This window comes from Sander lucioperca, chromosome 1 (assembly GCF_008315115.2).
Source record: "Sander lucioperca isolate FBNREF2018 chromosome 1, SLUC_FBN_1.2, whole genome shotgun sequence".
NCBI lineage: Eukaryota > Metazoa > Chordata > Actinopteri > Perciformes > Percidae > Sander > Sander lucioperca.
Window position 1 is genome coordinate 42,553,612 of NC_050173.1, and position 17,451 is coordinate 42,571,062.

At 40.1% G+C, this 17,451-nt stretch overlaps 1 protein-coding gene across 3 annotated transcripts; it reads right to left on the bottom strand.

Annotated features, from left to right (window-relative positions):
• Positions 1-1,773: 1,773 nt before the first annotated feature.
• Positions 1,774-14,906, bottom strand: tlx2 (T cell leukemia homeobox 2). 3 transcript variants are annotated; one of them, XM_036004568.1, is made up of 6 exons: positions 13,679-14,903; positions 6,663-6,875; positions 5,710-5,947; positions 2,733-2,913; positions 2,210-2,316; positions 1,774-2,128 (listed from the first exon to the last, which is right to left on the bottom strand). In XM_036004568.1, exons 1-6 carry the CDS (start codon positions 14,184-14,186, stop codon positions 2,125-2,127), a joined length of 1,251 nt encoding a protein of 416 aa, XP_035860461.1. In that variant the 5' UTR covers positions 14,187-14,903; the 3' UTR covers positions 1,774-2,124. The 3 variants fall into 3 exon arrangements, with proteins under 3 accessions (XP_035860461.1, XP_035860465.1, XP_031173093.1); XM_036004572.1 differs by lacking the exon at positions 6,663-6,875 and having other exon boundaries at positions 13,679-14,906; XM_031317233.2 differs by lacking the exon at positions 2,210-2,316 and having other exon boundaries at positions 13,679-14,901.
• Positions 14,907-17,451: the final 2,545 nt, after the last annotated feature.

The following is a 17,451-nucleotide window of genomic DNA, read 5'->3' on the forward strand; positions in this document are numbered from 1 at the left end:
GGGGTGAGAAAAAGGAACGACAGAGCCATGACAAGAGAGGAGAAAAAAAACCTTTAAGCACCTGTAGTAAAACACAATGCACGGTTTTGAAAACAGTAAAGGGAGGAATTTTTCTAAAATGGGCCAAGTCACGTCTTCAAGGCATCCAAGACAGAGAGATGAAAGCACAAGGGAGCAGAGGAAATGGGGGTTGAGGAGGCGTCACCTGGAGAACTGCCTGCTATTGACAGTATCCCAACCAGGCAAGACGCCCTGAAAACTGACTAAACATAGGCGCTGTGTTTTAGAGAAAGCGGAGGGTTGTTGGGGGTGGCTGCAGTTGCAGACAGCTGTTTCGAACCAGATCATCAACCTGCTCTGAGCAACAACTTGGAGCAGCCAGATGCTGTTGATATCTCAACAAAAGGTACAAGATGTTTACCCTGGAGTTTGCAAAGCTAAATATGTCATAAAGGTGATAGGTATTTGTCAGCAGGATGCACTGCCAAGATTAACAAGAGGCTCACATTAAGCTCACAGTCCAATGGAATCTAGTGATTTGCTGTTGAGCCGAGAAAGTGGGCATAGCAAGGGCCATGTCCTTTAACGTTCATGGTGGTGGAGGCTCATTTATGAGCAAGAAACCTGAATGATGTGTTTACTGTGCTTCCAGAGCGTCATTTTTGTTATGACTTGAGTGATAAGCATTTTCATGATAGGGTGGATATGGTGATAACAAATGTTTACGGCTGTCTGGTGTCTATGTGGCCATGATTCACCAAGACAACAATTGAAAGCCAATACCAAAAATGGTGTGGGGAGCAAACATCCCCAAAAAAATGTGGGTTTTGAAAAGATAAGGCTGAGTTCACTTAGTTTACATTGTCCCAAAGCATCTACTCATATTTGCTGTAAAAAAAAAAACTTGGTTTGAAGAAACTCCTATGCCAACTATAGAGCATCAACCGGAATACAAAACAACATAGATATGATGATAAAGTTAGTCAGGTACAGGTATTTGAGGGATTGTTTGACGGCAGAGATTTCCATCCTCCTGTAGGTGTCAACTGATTAGCTGGAAGCACAGCGTAATGCACCACTCATAAAAAGAACGCGGGAGCTTCTCGTTTACCATGTCTGATCATCTGACTCATGCAAAAGTTGTTTTTCACACTATGAAAGAATGAAGGCAGCAAAGGGCTTTTTTTCAGGAAGGAATTCAGAACCTTGATAGCTTGAGCCCTGTGCTGACTGTGTGCAAACTCCAACAGGAAAAGTAGAAAGGTGAGGGACAACCTTGACAAGGGACACAAACTTGAAACACACCATCTTTTGTGGAAAATCACTGGAATAAAACAAAAACATAAATAAAAAACCACTAATTCAAATGTTCCCTTGGCAGCAGCACGTGTATTTTCTCCTGTACTCTCATTCTAATCTGAGCTGGCATCAGTTTTCAAACCATTATTTATCCAGGGAGGGTTTTGCTGAGCACGCTTGCTGTTTTTGGGCAGCGCCCTCCTTCACATTCACACCTGGGAGCTGTAGTCATCAGTTTTTATGGATAAAAAAAGGTATTGCGCTGTCCTTCTGATACAATGTAGCGGTATCTTACCTTTGGGTGGTTTGAAACTTTAATGTGTAATCATAGCTAAATCCCATGAGGCTAACTAGCTCGCTAAAATCATAAAGTATTATTGCAGGGTTTTCATAATGGTGACAAACAACAAACAGGCAGTGAGTGAAAGAACCCAACCAGAGACAAAGAGAGGGAAGGAGAACAGAGAGTGTTTGTCATCTTTTCAAAAAGTCACAATATCATTTAATATAAAACACCTTTAAATTGAACATAATAATGAGGAATTCGTCATCAGGAGTTCCACCAATCCACCTCACTGGCAGCTGACTTCAATGGTACCTCCGAGTGCACACAGAAAAGGGTTGAAACATGCATTTACTACATTGTACAAAGTCAAAAGCGAAAAACAGGAGGTCTTTTTTTGCCATTTTTGACAGAGTGTCTCTGCTGCCTCGTGAGGGATCCAGAGGCAAAAGAGGGGACAGTCTTGATAGTTGGGCATGTACAGAGGTGTCCATTTGTTTCCTGGCACTTACGGATAAAGTGCTCTCCTCTCTTTTAGACCGTCAGCTAAAGGGAAAGCGGAAACTTGGTTTAAGGCAGGAAAATGACTCAACATACTTTAGATATTTATGATAACAGTTGCTTAACTTTGACAAACAGCGGTGCGGCTCCTGTGCTGTGAAGTCTGCACAGTGTTTTGTAGGTCTTGGCAGTAACAGATAGCTGTGTCTCTCTACACACACTCCCCCATGTTGCTGGTAACGATCAATGAGTGAGGAAGCACAATGTCCATGTAATTTTCTTTTTTTTTTTTTTTATTTCCAAAGCAAGCATCATTCTCCCGTAACTATGACAATCCCATAATGGTGCTGCGTTTTTGAACGTCAGACATGTCAGAAACAGACTGAAGAGATTCTTCTCTTTTGTCCATTCACACTGATGACACTTTGATAAAGATCATCACCTTCGTCCCTCCCTCTGTCTGTCTCTCCCTCCCTCTCTTTTACACACACTCTCTCGCATACACACATGCACACACACACACACACGCACGCACGTACACACACACACACACACACACACACACACACACACACACACACACACACACACACACACACACACACACTCACACTCACACTACAGATGCCACGGAGGTGACGGAGGTCACCTTATTGTCGTCTGCCCAGGGCTGCAGGTTCTGCAGGGCGTACAGGGAGGAGTTGTGCAGGCAGAGCGGGTCCGGCTGCAGAGGCTGGCTCAACGTCTTCTGGAAAGCTTCCTGCTGAAGCTGCAGCATCAGTCGGTTGGCCTGCTGCCTCTCAGCCTCTCTCTCCTCAGCAGTCTGTCTCCTGGGTGGATGGGGGAGACCAAAGGGGAACAGAGGAAGATATAAGACATATGTTCATTTTTATGTACACAACAGTATTGCTATGTTTGTCTTACATCCTCATAAAGAAGTAATATAACTTTCTTTTTATATATTAAATAGACAGGATGGTTTATATTTAAGCAGTGGTTCCCGCAAGTGTGGTGACCTAAAGGTTAGAGAAGCGAGCTTGGGACCGGGAGGTTCAATCCCCAGACCGGCAGGATAAAATCTGGGTGGGGAAAGTGAAAGAGCAGCGCTTGTCCCTCCCTCATCACCACCACTGAGGTGCCCTTGAGCAAGGCCCTTAACCCCAACCGCTCCAGTGGAGCTGCTCAGTGGCCAGCAGATCAGACTGTGGTTGTACTGGGCAGCTTCCAGGTATGAATTGTGAGATAATAAATGTTTCATATATTTTTTCCCTTTTTTCTTGTAGATTACCGGATCATTTTACCTCTTCAAGCCTAAAAAATACTTACATTTTTTAATAAATAATATTATTTAGGGTGTAGATTTTTTTTTTTGGCATTGTCAAGGCTATCAATGTGTGCAGTCAAAAAAAACGGAAGGTCACAGTTATACGTGTCTCACAAAATTTCCAAATGAAACCTGTTCATTTGTAAACTGACTGCTTTTACTGTATGTTTATTCAACACATATGCCAGTTATTTGAGCTTCGGGCTAAATGTCAGCTGATCAGGATGAGTGACAGGTGTTGGTGAGGGGACGTGACTAACGGAGGAGGAGGAGGTACAGGACACTTTCTGCCTCCAGGTGAAATGTAACATCTGTTTTCTTTTTCAGAACAGCATATGTTATGGTAACAGTAACATACATCCTGTTCATTGTGTTGATCGTTGCTGATACCAACAAATGTTACCGTAACATAATGCTGGTTTTGAAAAGTAGCAGATGGGCGTTTTCCTGAACCACACACAGAAACCGTGTGTTTTTAGAGATCTAGAGAACTTTTAGAGATCGGCATACTTTGAGTCTGCAATAATATAGAATTAAACAAAGTGAGCTGAGAAAATAAATGCAGGAAAGGAGTTCATTAAGAATTTGTGAATCCAAATTTATTGATTGAGAGTAGATAAAATGCAGCTTTTCTTCATAATTTGTTGCTTCTCCTGAGTTAGTTTCCTTTACATTGAAATTGATTTTCCTGACAGATGTTTGTACTGTAATTAGGACATTTACTCCTGTGTGTGTGTGTGTGTGTGTGTGTGTGTGTGTGTGTGTGTGTGTATGTGTGTGTGTGTGTGTGGTAATGTCAGCCAAGAACTCTGAACGGTCCTTATCAGCAACACAGATTAAGCCACAATATTACAAGGCTATTTTGAAATTATGGTGGTGTTATTAATAATACAAACCATGACAAACAAATTTGCCGTCAGCATAAACTACAAAATACAAATGGCAGGTAGAAATCGCAAGCGGAAACGCACCTCTAAAACACTCTTTCATGCACACCAACCTCCATCCATTAGCCACACATTATTGTTAACAGCATTATCATAATCTGATTCCCTGGCTGTTGATTTGATCATCCTCTTGTTACTAGCGTAGTCGTCACGCAAAGACATCCCTCATGCTCATCCAGGTGCACACTACAGGGAAATAGCATAAATCTCAGCAAAACTAGGAAATCAGAAAAACGAGTTAAGCCTATTCCCTTGTTCCGTTTGACATGCCATTTAGTCTTGGATTTAGTTCGGTGGTTTTTATTTCAAGCAAAATTCCTATTTATTACATCTTTTAGTGAAAAAGATGGCTTGGTCTTTTACTGCTACAGGATGTGATTGTTGGAATTCTTTCCAATAAATGGAACATTTTAAAAGGGATCGTCAATCCAAATTTCAATATTATATATTTGTTTAGAACAAATAAGCCAATAAACTAAGTCATACATATTAACAAGCCCCCCAAAAAACAGTGTTTTAAGTGTATTCTATGTGTATTAAATTCAAAACTCATTCTAAAAAGCTTTTATGATCGTTTAAACCAAACCCTAAAAGGTCATTTAGCTGTTTGTAATATGCTTATGAAATATGTGTCCTGTCCCTTTAACTATGGGCAGGGCTTCATAATGTGATTTCCTACTCATTTACTTCCAAATGGCTATAAACAACAGTTAGAAATGAAGTGAAGTGAATGAGTGTGTGTGTGTGTGTGTGTGTGTGTGTGTGTGTGTGTGTGTGTGTGTGTGTGTGTGTGTGTGTGTGTGTGTGTTTTCTGTCTATGGACTTGGCAGTCAATTCCTCCTGTGAGTGTTTCAGTATTGCTTTGGACAGCAGGTTTCTAAAAGGCCTTTCAGGAGGCTCACGAGTAATTGTGCTTGGTCAAGTGAACTGGCCTCGACTGGCAGCTAAGCTAAGCAAAATAGGTGTTGTGTTGTACGACGCCTCGAATGCTTCAGCTGCGGGACATTTTACTCGTGTTTAAAGTAAAACACTGGTAAGCATTTTGGACCCAAGAGTAAAACACAGACACATTCAGTGCTGTTTATTTATGGCACAAGAAAGATTAGATGAAGGAGTGGCTCTTCTGAGTGAACATCCTGCCCTCATAAAGACAAACGGCTTCTGAAAAATCCAACACGGCCTCTTTGTTTTGCTTATGTAGATCACGAGGGGCGGAAGATATGAGCAAAATATGGCACATAGACGAGAGAATTATGATGCTTTAGTTTCCCTATTCTCTACTTTCACACCAGTAAAGGAGATTGAATTGCATTAGATAATACTCTAAGTGAAGGAGCACCCCGCTGAAATCTTACCGCCATTTTGTCCGTCTGTTCTGAAACCAGGTCTTGACTTGTGCATCTGTCATCTTCAGGGCCTTGGCCAAGGTGGCGCGCTCAGCCGACGCCAGGTACTTCTGCCGATGGAAACGTTTCTCCAGTTCGCAGATCTGCACTCGGCTGAAGGAGGTGCGAGGCTTTTTCCTCTTGGGCGGCGTCCGGTTCTGGTAAGGGTGGCCGATACGACGGGTCACGGAGAAGGGTGAGAGGGAAGCTGAAAAAGGCCCAAAAATGAATTTTAAGCAATTGGTGGATTGCTTTGAACATCATGCAAGTCAGCTTTAAAAATGTCCATGTTAGCATTAGCAATGATGAGGTTATTTTTGTTGTTTTGAGGTGTTTGGGCTATAAGGGTTCAAGATTAATATCCGTTATTTCCATTTCTAAACTTGATCTGTGCTTCTGAAATATAAACTTATTTCCCTTGAGGTTTTGTTTGTCTATGTTCATGAAACACAATTTGGTTTTTCCAGTCCTTGGTTAGATAAAATTATTGTCCATTTTGTCTTAACTCTGGAAAAGCCAGTGTTGTTTGGGGAGTCTAAGAGAAGGCCCAGAAGCTGTCAAGAAGATCAAGAAGATAAATGCAATTACAGCTAATATTCCCCTGCCAGATTTTGAAAACTAAACAGCACACTGGTTTGTACAGAAAGGAAGTCCAAGGAGAAGTCACAAAAAGGCATTTAGAAAGCTCAGGCTGCATCAGTTCCAAAAACAATTCATGAAAATATATTGCTTAAAACAAAAATGGGTCTCCAACAGTTAAATAATAGCAAAAAGACCAGTAGTACAAATCAAGATTTGAACTAAGACAAAGACAAAAAAAGTTCAATATGTAAATCGCACTCGAGGGATGCACTTAAAAATCAGCTGTGACACAGATGGGTGAGGTAGGGAAGGTGGTTGGTTGGGGGGAGGGGGTGACTCACCTTGGCAAGCCCCCTTTGGAAAAGGATAGTCTGCTAGAAGGCCATTGCCGTCTCGCAGGTGAGCGAGCTCGGGGTAATAGCATTTGGCTAATGTCTCCATAGTGCTCCAGACAGGGACCCTGCCGATGTCTCCCTTGGGGAGAGGACAGAGGGACCCGGCAGGCCCTGGCCCCCCTGTGGCCTCTCCAGCTCGGCTCTCCTCTGCCTGCTCCCCTAAAGGAAAGGGTGACACAGTGAGGTCCCACATCTGGAGCACAGCAGCAGCAGCCGCTGTGCGGGCGCCAATGCAGCAGCTAATCACATGAAGGAAGTCTGAATGATGAACAGAGTCTACTTTAATGTCATTTACTGCTAGTCTCTTAATGTTAGCATTTAGATAGGTTCATGCTCCAAAATTACATATCTTATATATCATTTTAGAAAAATATGTTACAGCTAGCAGGGTTACACACTGGTCAGCCAATCAGAATCAATTGGCAATGTGATGTCAATGAAGGTTAAATTATGATTTAATAACCGCTATCATAATAATAACAACCTACTTAAAACAACTAGCAAGCTAACTATTATTCACAGTCCTTCAATCTAGCACAGAACAATTTTGGACAGTAACATTTTTGTATATTGTTTTAAGAATGTTTGCCATCAGACCAATAAGATTCAAATATATTCATGTTTTGCACAAAACATCCATACTAAACATTAAGCATTTGTCATTAAGACTCCTAACAACAATATTACAGGATTGGTCATGCAAAAGTATACAAATTCATACATATAGTCATCTTTTTTGCAGAATATAATGCCTGTATTCTTAAGAAATTGATGTTGAATTAGATGTAATTATTATTGATTATTCTTTTAAACAAATTATATATATATATATATATATATATATATATATATATATATATATATATATATATATGTGTGTATTAACCTGACTGTTTTGTGTCTTCCCAACTGCTTTGTCATTGTGTCTCTTTAAAAATACGAATTGCACCCTGCCACTGTATGAGCCATTGTGTTTTTCTTCTATCTGTGCTTCACTGCCTGGTGGTTCAATTTCACATATCACTGTATCTGGGTATTAATAACAACTTATCTCCTGCATCATAAAATATCTATGAATCCTGTCTATTTTGTCAGCCATGGGTAAACAGAAGATCGACAAATGTAATGAGATCGTTTTTGGCCATAGATCCACTCCCTAGCCACATTCTCATTTTGAGGCAGAATGGAAATCATCGACAGAATTAAAAAAACAAACAGTTTCTGTCTCTCTCTCTCTCTCTCTCTCTCTCTCTCTCTCTCTGTATCTCTGTGTCATTCCTCCCCAGCAAGCTGTTTTGCCTCCTGTCTTACAGGGTGTTCATTTGTTTTTGTTTTGTCAGAAAAGCTCACCAGAAGCCAAAATGAATATGAAAACATGTGCATAGGTGTCCCCCCCGAGGGCCACGTGCTGCTGCTCGCAGAGTTTCAGCGACCTGAAAAAATCATTTGCCACACAGACGATGACAATTTGAACGGAAAATGGAACATGAAGCTATTATGCGCTCGGCAGTCGTTTCCAGGGAGCTGCCGACGTCCCCTGATGGTGCTGAACACGAGTGGCAAATTGAGGCGTACGCAAGCAAATGATTTGTAAATAAAGATAAATGGCTGCAATGTGCTGTTACAGTAGGTCACATGAAGTTAACATTACCTGAGTGTACATTAGCAATGCAAATGTGGTGCCTGAAATGAAATCTCACTACTTTGTATTGTGTTTGTTACTGGATTTATAGCGTCCATGCATGTCTTCTTTTTCTTCCTCTCATTATAATTTTTAATCTCCTATGGTAATATGCCTATAATATTATTATCAGGTTTCACATTATGTGTCGCTCTGGTACTCAATAATAGTAACAATGGTAATGCTATCCCTCTAATATTCATTTCGGGACTTGGACAGGCATCTGTGGTATTTAATCATGACTTTATAGTTTCCCATGATGTATCTGATATTTCTATACGGTCCTCACAGCAGACTGTAGCACCTCTGTGGCCCTTAATAGTGAGTTTATAGTCGACCTTATTGCACTTCATGGTATATTTTTAAATCTCATATGATTCCCAGTCTTAGTCCTATGGTGACCTTTCCATGGTGTTTCAAATATGTACATTTAAACATTGCAATTGGGCCTTTTTCTTGGCGTCTTGTTGCCCAAAACTATGTGCAGCCTTACGGGTCACATGCTGAGAGCGAACAGGCCTGTTGTTGCTCCCAGCGGCAGGTCTGGCTAAATAATATACTGCATTAGATGGCTATTTCAGGCCATCTGTGAGCTAACTAATGGCCCAGGCGCATACAAGCACGTTCAGAGGCAACCCAAGTGGAACTTAACATGCAGCAGGAGCCTTCAAACCTGCCAACTGCAGAAAAGCTTTGCCTCACAGCGGGCAAAATGCTGAGAAATATACGATACGGTGATGCTATGGGTACTGCATCAGTCAAGTTTGATGTTTTTAGTCTGACGGTAGACCAATCAGGAATCAGATATGCCTTCAGATGTATCTATTGTTAGGACTGTAAACTATTTATATATACAAGAAATGATGTAAAGTTTGAGCTTGTGGCTGGTTTTAATAAACCAACATCAAATTAAAAGACTGTCCCTGCCTAACTGCCTCAGTACCAGTGAAATTACATGAATTAACATATCCCATAATATTCCTGAATTCTTATTGCATTCAAATGTGTTCACTGTGTCTTTATATTATATATAAAGTAGGCTACATATTATTATTATAGCCAATGTAATATACATAGGTTGTTATTATTATTATTATTATTATTATTATTATTATTATTATTATGGGCTATAATAACATAAAAAATAATAAAAATAAAAATAAAAGGTACAAGGCAATATGAAAAATCTCTCAAAATGCAATGAGACCAAAACAAAGTCTCCATGTAGGCCTAAATATTAAAGGCAGCTAACTGTAGCTCATGGAGCACGGCTGTCGTTTTCTATGACACAATATTGCTGTAGAGATTCAAAATCCCACGAGACAAAACGTGATTGTGGTAAAAAAAAACAAACAAGCAAAAAAAAAAAATGTTACATTTACCCTTTTCTGAATCCTTTAAAATCCAAAGTTAGTTGGGCATTTTGACTATGAGAAGAACAATCAGCCAGTAGCATTGTCTTGAGCAGCCTGGACACAGTCCAACTGTTACTGCAGCGTTTGTGTCAAGGTGGAAAAGCCTTGATTCAGAGAGGAAGTAGGCCTACTTTGCCACTGAACCACATCCGACCATTTATTATTATCAGAAAGAGAGAAAATATTGTTCCCATAAGTAAATAAAAGAAAGAAAAACAAACAAATTGCAGAACGATTTGACTTTTTCTTTCTTCTTCAAATGAAAAAAAAAGGAAATGGGTGAGAATACTAAATCTGCTGGTGGGTAATACAATTTAGCATAAGCATATCAAAAATGAAATGCTACCATGGAGGATATGTTTCCCTTAATAAAACCACCTATACTTAATAACACTTCTCGGTGACAGCGCCTCCCTTCCCCACTGCGGATATTACCTCTGTAGCAATCTAATAAATATATCCGTGAAGGATTCTAAAGGGGATATTGAAATATAACATGAACATACATTGCTATTTATTACACTATACGGGACAAGAGGCAGGGACACTGTCTTCTGTCACACCGAAAACCAGGACAACGTGGAAACACCGAGGACAGGAGCGGAGATAAAGTCATATTTTTCTGCTCTGCTGCCATTAACACCCAGAAAGAGATTTATTGCAGAGAGAAAAAAGTGTTTAATTATGTTTTTTATCGGTGCTACGTGGCCTATAGAGCCACAGATGCTGTATTATGGCTCTGTTTATTGGCAAGACGCTCAAACGGTGCGCATTACTTTCTATTCTTTTTCCTCCTATTATCATTATAATAATTAGAACAGTGCGGGCTATTTGATTTGATTATCGGATTAGTGTTTGACCATTGTATATTTGCTCGTATGAATTTACACTGTCCACATTATGACTTTATAATTGGACAGGATATATTGTGCTGTATAAAACTTTGAGAACATGTGAACCAGTTGATTACAACTGTTACTGATTAAATTAGCTAATTATAGCCTATTTTCTTTTTACAATTTTTTTTTTATTATTATTTTTATTACTTTTAACAGATATGCTACTAGTTTTTTGTTGCGTTTCTTGTTTTACATTTTTTTTTTTTTGGTTTGTTTTATGTTATTTTTATGTCATCAAAATCGTTGCCGAGCGTTGAACAGGTTTTAAATAAGCTTAAATAAAAACAAATGTTAAATTAAGTAATTTTTTTTTTTTTTTACCAGAATGGCCCAATGGCATAATAATAATAATAATAATAATAATAATAATATTTACTATAATGAGAATGTCAAATTTGCGATTTGGGATAGAATAATAAGAAAAATATGCCTAATGAAAATATAATAATTTGCCCAGAAGCCCTTGAGTAAATATAGAGAGGAGTTGGTTATCAACATAAGCCCACTGGTGAATGAACAACTCTTATTTTTGGAGTCGGATGAAATGATTCCTCTAACGCCCCGAAGCTTAATCCTTTGCGTCAGTCTGATACAATTTCTCGTGATTTATAATGTGAATTTAGGCCACAAGGACGCGCGGTGAAAAAACGAGAGACGTCCATTGTGCAATTTAACAGGTTTCGTTTACATCCCATGCACAAATCTCGCATGGCTGCCAGAGCTGGAAGCATTTGGCAAAAATTGTTAGCTGTTTAAAGCTGCACCGGGCCGTTTTTCTCCTCCGGTTTCAACTTGAAATGCCAGAGAGAAAGAAACAAGAAACAGAGAGAGAGAGGGAGAGAGAGAGAGAGAGAGAGAGAGAGAGAGAGAGAGAGAGAGAGAGAGAAATCCAGATTTGAAATGATCTGTGCCCACAGGACAGATGATAGTCCGTTTGATTTACGGCATTTATAGGAAACAGAGCAGGCTAAATCTGGATCTCTCTCGCTCTCTCTCCCTCTCGCCGTGTGTGTGTGTGTGTGTGTGTGTGTGTGTGTGTGTGTGTGTGTGTGTGTGTGTGTGTGTGTAGCTGCTGCTGATCTTTGGTTGATCAATACAGTGGAAAGATATAAGCTGCGAAATAATTACAGCGACACAAAGCTGAGAGAAATTAAACGAGAGGCCCTCGGTGACTATGAGTAGAGTTGATAAGCTTATTTACACTGTATCTTTTTGCAGTTGACATATCGTCCCCCAGTATTTAATAATTAATCAGGTAGAAAGAACGGAATAGTGAATATTTAATGGGTGGAGAGGTGGGGGGTGCGCAAATCCATGATGTTCTTCATTTTCATCTTCATGAGGATGAGGTCATGAGAAACAGACGAATAACTAGAAACTAAATTAATAAAGAGATAATAATATAAAGTCTGATTACCAGAAAACGTAATCCTTCCCTTAAAAAAGGGAATTGTTCTTTTAAATTGTATCTGGCATGTTATTGTTATATATCTCTTTTTTTTTAAATATAATTTACTTTTACAAAGACAAAAAGAATGGCTAATTTAACATGTGGCCGAGGGAAGCAGATAATTAGCAGTTTGGCTAACACTGCTACATTATTAGTTCTGTTGATCAGTGTGCATTGTCCTTGCCAAAATAAACAATAGGTAGCCTAATGGAAGCCTCTCTTTGACTTAAATAGAAAACGGGATTATTAGTTTTTACATATAAAATACAAAAGCATAATAATAATAGGCTAAGAGTGCATGAGATGTTGCAAGTATGACTATTTGAAGCTAAAACAAAACGTTATCATGTCATGTGGAAGCAAATAATAAACTAATACCTATTCATGTTAAATATGTTTGATTGTTTATGTGTGCACCATTCACCATAAGTGTAATTTATTGTGGCCATCAAACATTTTCTAATTATAACGCAGACGATTTGCACTGACAACAACTAAAAAGAAAAAGCTTGTAAAAAGAAAAAGAAAATTATCTTAGTTTCTTAATTTATGTTTATTGTAAGGAAGAAATTATTTGGGCTATTTGTCGTGTTTTTTTCTTTAGCATATATAAAATAAAATATATTTAGTTAAAAAAATAAACTCAAAATGTATCTACAGTCTACAAAGCTGTAATATTGCTGCGTCATGGCATTTATTAATTGCAGCAGGGCAAAGGGAAATCAACTTTTAGAACCAAATGAGTGTGAGGTGTTTAAGACTATAATGTGAATGTGCTGATTTTTTAAGAGCTACACATTATTGAGGCATTGCATTTAATTTGCCTAATATGTATCTGTAGGCCTATAGTATAAAGAGGCAAACATTGTGAATGTATAAAACTAATACTAGCCTGATAATAATAATAATAAATGTGCAAACTGTTATTATCCACTGTTAGATTTTAACCTGCCATATGTTATTACTATTATGACTCATCTTCCTGCTTTCTCAATTGGCTCGCATGCGAGAAAAAAAAAAAAATCATTCATCCCCATGTGAAGACGGGGAACGTCGTTATCCGTCATCCGCTGTAAATGGAGAGTGATGGTCCAATACTGATTCATCAGCATGTCCATGTCAATTTCTCCTCTCGTTTATCAGGCTGCCCTTCCAGCATAATAAAACTGAGTCTGTGTGTGCATATACGATTCGTTATAGATTACAACCTAACGATGAAATCAGCTCCCCTCTGCCGAGCTATTAGCCCCAGTTTATCCGGCACACTTCATAGTCCAGGGCCAGTTTTTAACAAAAATGTCAGAAGATTCACAACTCACACCTGTAATGCCGTGAGGAAAATATACAATAAATACAACTACACTGGGGTCTTTGGGCTCATTTATGACGGTGTGGAAAGCAGGTGGAGGTGCATAAAGCTACTCTGTAAATCATATCTTTTGGCCTATACCTGTTTTATAATGGGAAACACAAATCAGACTACAGGTGTTGCGGGATTACGAGGAAACTCTATTTACCTGTCAATTTGTCCTTTGCAAACCTCCTACTGCTCTCCATCCACGGGAAGGTGAAGTTTGCCGCATTCCCCATCCCCATCCCGGGTACCGAGGCGATGCCGGGTCCGATGCATGGCGGGTGCGCAGAAGGGGGCGGATGAGGTGCAGCAGCGGCGGGCGGCGGAGGAGGCGGCATGGGTCTGTGGGCCGGCACCCTGATCACCCCTCCGGCGCCGCCCGAGTTCACGTTAACGTTCATGTTCATGTTCATACTGACGTTCATGTTCATGTTGACGTTGTAGGAGCCGGCCAGACCCGCCGCCATGGAGCAGGCCGGGTTGTAGACGCTGTTGTACCCGTTGCTGTAGACGTTGGGGGCCAGCGCGTAATCCGGGTCGCCGGTCCGGTTGGGCAGCATGCAGCCGCTGGACTGGTCCGAGCTGTTGAGGATCTGGTCGATCCCGAAACTGATGGGCTCATGCTGCTGCTGGTGCGTCTGGTTCACCTCCTCGATCCCGGTGTGCTCCATAGTTTATTTTGCCGGTGATGTATTTTGTCAGTATTTTTTTTTTAATTTTTTTTTATCAGTGCTCAGATGTATTTTTGGCATATGATAATTCACGCCTTGGGAAATGAAACGTTTGTATGTGCGATGCAGTGTTGGGCTGTTTTTGGTTTCTCAAGCATCAACACAGGCCTGTTCTACTCCCAGGAAAGCAGTAACGTGTCCAGCGCTTTCCAAAATATTGCCATTATTTCTGTCCAGCATTGGGATCGGGTGTTCCCTAAATTAAATGCCTATCCATCGGGCTCAGAAAAAGCGTATCCATCTTTAACAGCGTGTTCTTTCCCAGTGAACTAGACACACTGCAGCCTAACAACAACAACAACAACAAGAACAACAACAAAACAGCTGAAGATGGTTATCCTGAGTACTTACAGACAAAAATCCGTGATTTTTGGGGGGTAGTCAGTTCTCTGGAGAGGCTTGATGCGCTTTGTTCGCCTACTCTGGCAGAGACGATCCATACACAGAGGGCATGATAGGATACCCAAGATCCTCGCATCAAAATAAAGCCATTGACAAAACAAACCAAACCCAAAGAGGCGAAGACGAAGCGCTGACTTCGCAGGCGTGGACATTAATTGGAGGTGAGAGCGAAAGATGGCTCTGTTGTGTTGAATGGAGAAGTGCGTTTCAGCAGGTGAGACAACCCTCTGCGTAAAAGCTGCCATTCGGCCAAACCTCGCCTCCCTCCCTCACTTACTCTCTCCCTCCCACCCTTACTCCCTCCTCCTCTGTAGGGCAATTGTTTGGCTCAGATGTCTTAAAGAAGCCGCAGCTTTCTGCAGCTTTACTGGTATTAAAAGGGAGGCTGTGTGCCTTTTAGTGGTGCTGAAGATTTGGTCAAGCGGTTTCCAATCATTTTCCCGTCTACGCGTCAAAAATTCTGAATAAGGTCAATCTTACGGAGTTTGGTCCAATGTTCAATATATTATTTTTTAGTTTAACATTTACAGTAACAACAATAGACTACTTCTCTTCTCATGCCAGAAAAGATATATTTGTAGGCTATTTTAGGCTATTTATTAATTGTTGAATATTTATTGTGTCTTTATGAATCTGTCACTGTAAATGCTTAGTTCATTTTGATATTTTTGTGTAGCCTACATCTTTTCTCTGAGACTGACTCTGTTTCGTATATGTAATTCCAAAGTGATGCAATGAATCATAGCCATAACATTTAGGCCCTTTTTCGGGAACTCTGCCACCTGAGAAGAACCCTGCTGCTGCTGCTGCATATTTTGGTACAGAACCTGACAGCAGGTGAGCACCTTTGTTTACAAGGAAGCAATGAAACACGGGTGTGTTGTTGTGTTCGCTGTCTGTGCAATTAAACCGGACATATATTCACCCATGGACTCATGTAACTCGCCCAAGGACCCCTAGAGTTTCCCGGTACACCAGTTTAGGAACCACCAATATTGGGATCAGTGGACACGGAGCGAATATAAAACGAAATGGCAAGTTGCAGATCATGCTGCAGAATGGGTCTGAATGGTATCCCCTTATTGTTAATGGCAGGTTACATCAGTACACTGTGTCCTACAAGATACAACAATATAGTGGACCAGATTTATGTGTGGGAGAGAAAGCGAGAAAGCCACTGAAGCAATAATCTGTTGCACACAATGAAGCCATAAATCCACTGATATTGACGGGAAGGGTGCAGACTACAGGCCTGATTTAAAGGCACTGATAGGCCCATTCCAACGTACATTATCACAAAGTAATGAAATGTAAACCAACCGTAAGCGATATTATATCGCCTATAGCATATAGGAAACAACATGCAGACCCAAAAGAGAAGATAGATAGATAGATAGATAGATAGATAGATAGATAGATAGATAGATAGATAGATAGATAGATAGATAGATAGATAGATAGATAGATAGATTAGATAGCAGCTGAAGTCACATCATGAAGCCAAATGTGTTGCTGATTTGCACAAATTATTTAACCTTTCTCCGCCCGAAGCGACGACGCGGATCGCCAGGGTCTCAATTCAATAAAAATGAAAAATTGCTCACAATAAAAGCGCGACACGGGGAAAAACGAATTTAATATATCACCGTTTTATTACGCACTTATTTCACTTTCCGTGCGAATAAAGATATCTCTCAACTGCACAAGGTGGCTAGAGGGAAGCATAAAAATCAATTGTGTGAATTCAAGGCCATATCAATAACGTTGCCGGGACGAGAACAGTGCGAGTGTAGCTGCTATTAGGCCTGTTTATATTTGCGCGTTACAATAAAATGAATTGGGACGGGAGGATGCACTGAGCCGCTGATCAGCTTACTGACAAGGTAATTGGCCGTTTATGCAAAACCGGGGAGATCTATGGGCCGGAAGGCGGAAAATAATGTTTGAGAGCATCTTTCAGACACATCTCTCTCCCTACTGGTGATGTCAGCAGCACGGCTGTGATGTCTGATTGGGCGCCACCTTTAGTGCCACAAACTAAATTATACAGCGACACCAACACAGAGGTCCCCAAACCACGTCTGTCATATCAATACATTCTATTGAAGTTCAGCTGGCACCTATATTCCGTTACACTGTATTTTTGAATTAATTTGACGTTTTTCTAATTATGTTTAGTTCTTTAAACCATGTATTGCCTTCATTTTACACTTTTCTCTTGTTTTACTGTGCAGTTTGGATGCCATGTGCATGTTACTGTTATAATATGACGTATAATCCAATTTTCCTTGTAGTTAGGCCTATATATTCAGGCCTACTGCAGCTGGATTTGAATACTAGCATGCTGTTGATGTTTTACACTTTTTAGGATTAGTCTGGCTTGTTTTATTATTTGTATGCAGGGGGTTCCCAAAACATTTCCATTTCAGAGAAGAGCCACAAGTGTTCACATGTTAGGCCATTTGCTGGCTGCCTTTATTAATGGAAGATTGGTGATGATTTTTGTTAAGTTTATAAATTTTAGCAAGTAGCCTACACTCAAGACATTTGGTCTGTGAGAACAGTGTAATTATCTTCAGTAGGTACACTCTTCCCTGATATTGTGCAGGTTTATGATACTAATTTGTAACTGTGACAGCAGTAAAAGTAGCATAATATATCTTCCTTGTGCCAACTCAACCTTAATGTGAAAGACCTCACATTTATCAAGCCAAAGACAAACTAGTTTTTGTTATTATTATTTTTTTAAATTCATTTGTTGCTTTGATGTGGGTTATTTATTAGATTTGACCAAATTAAGAAA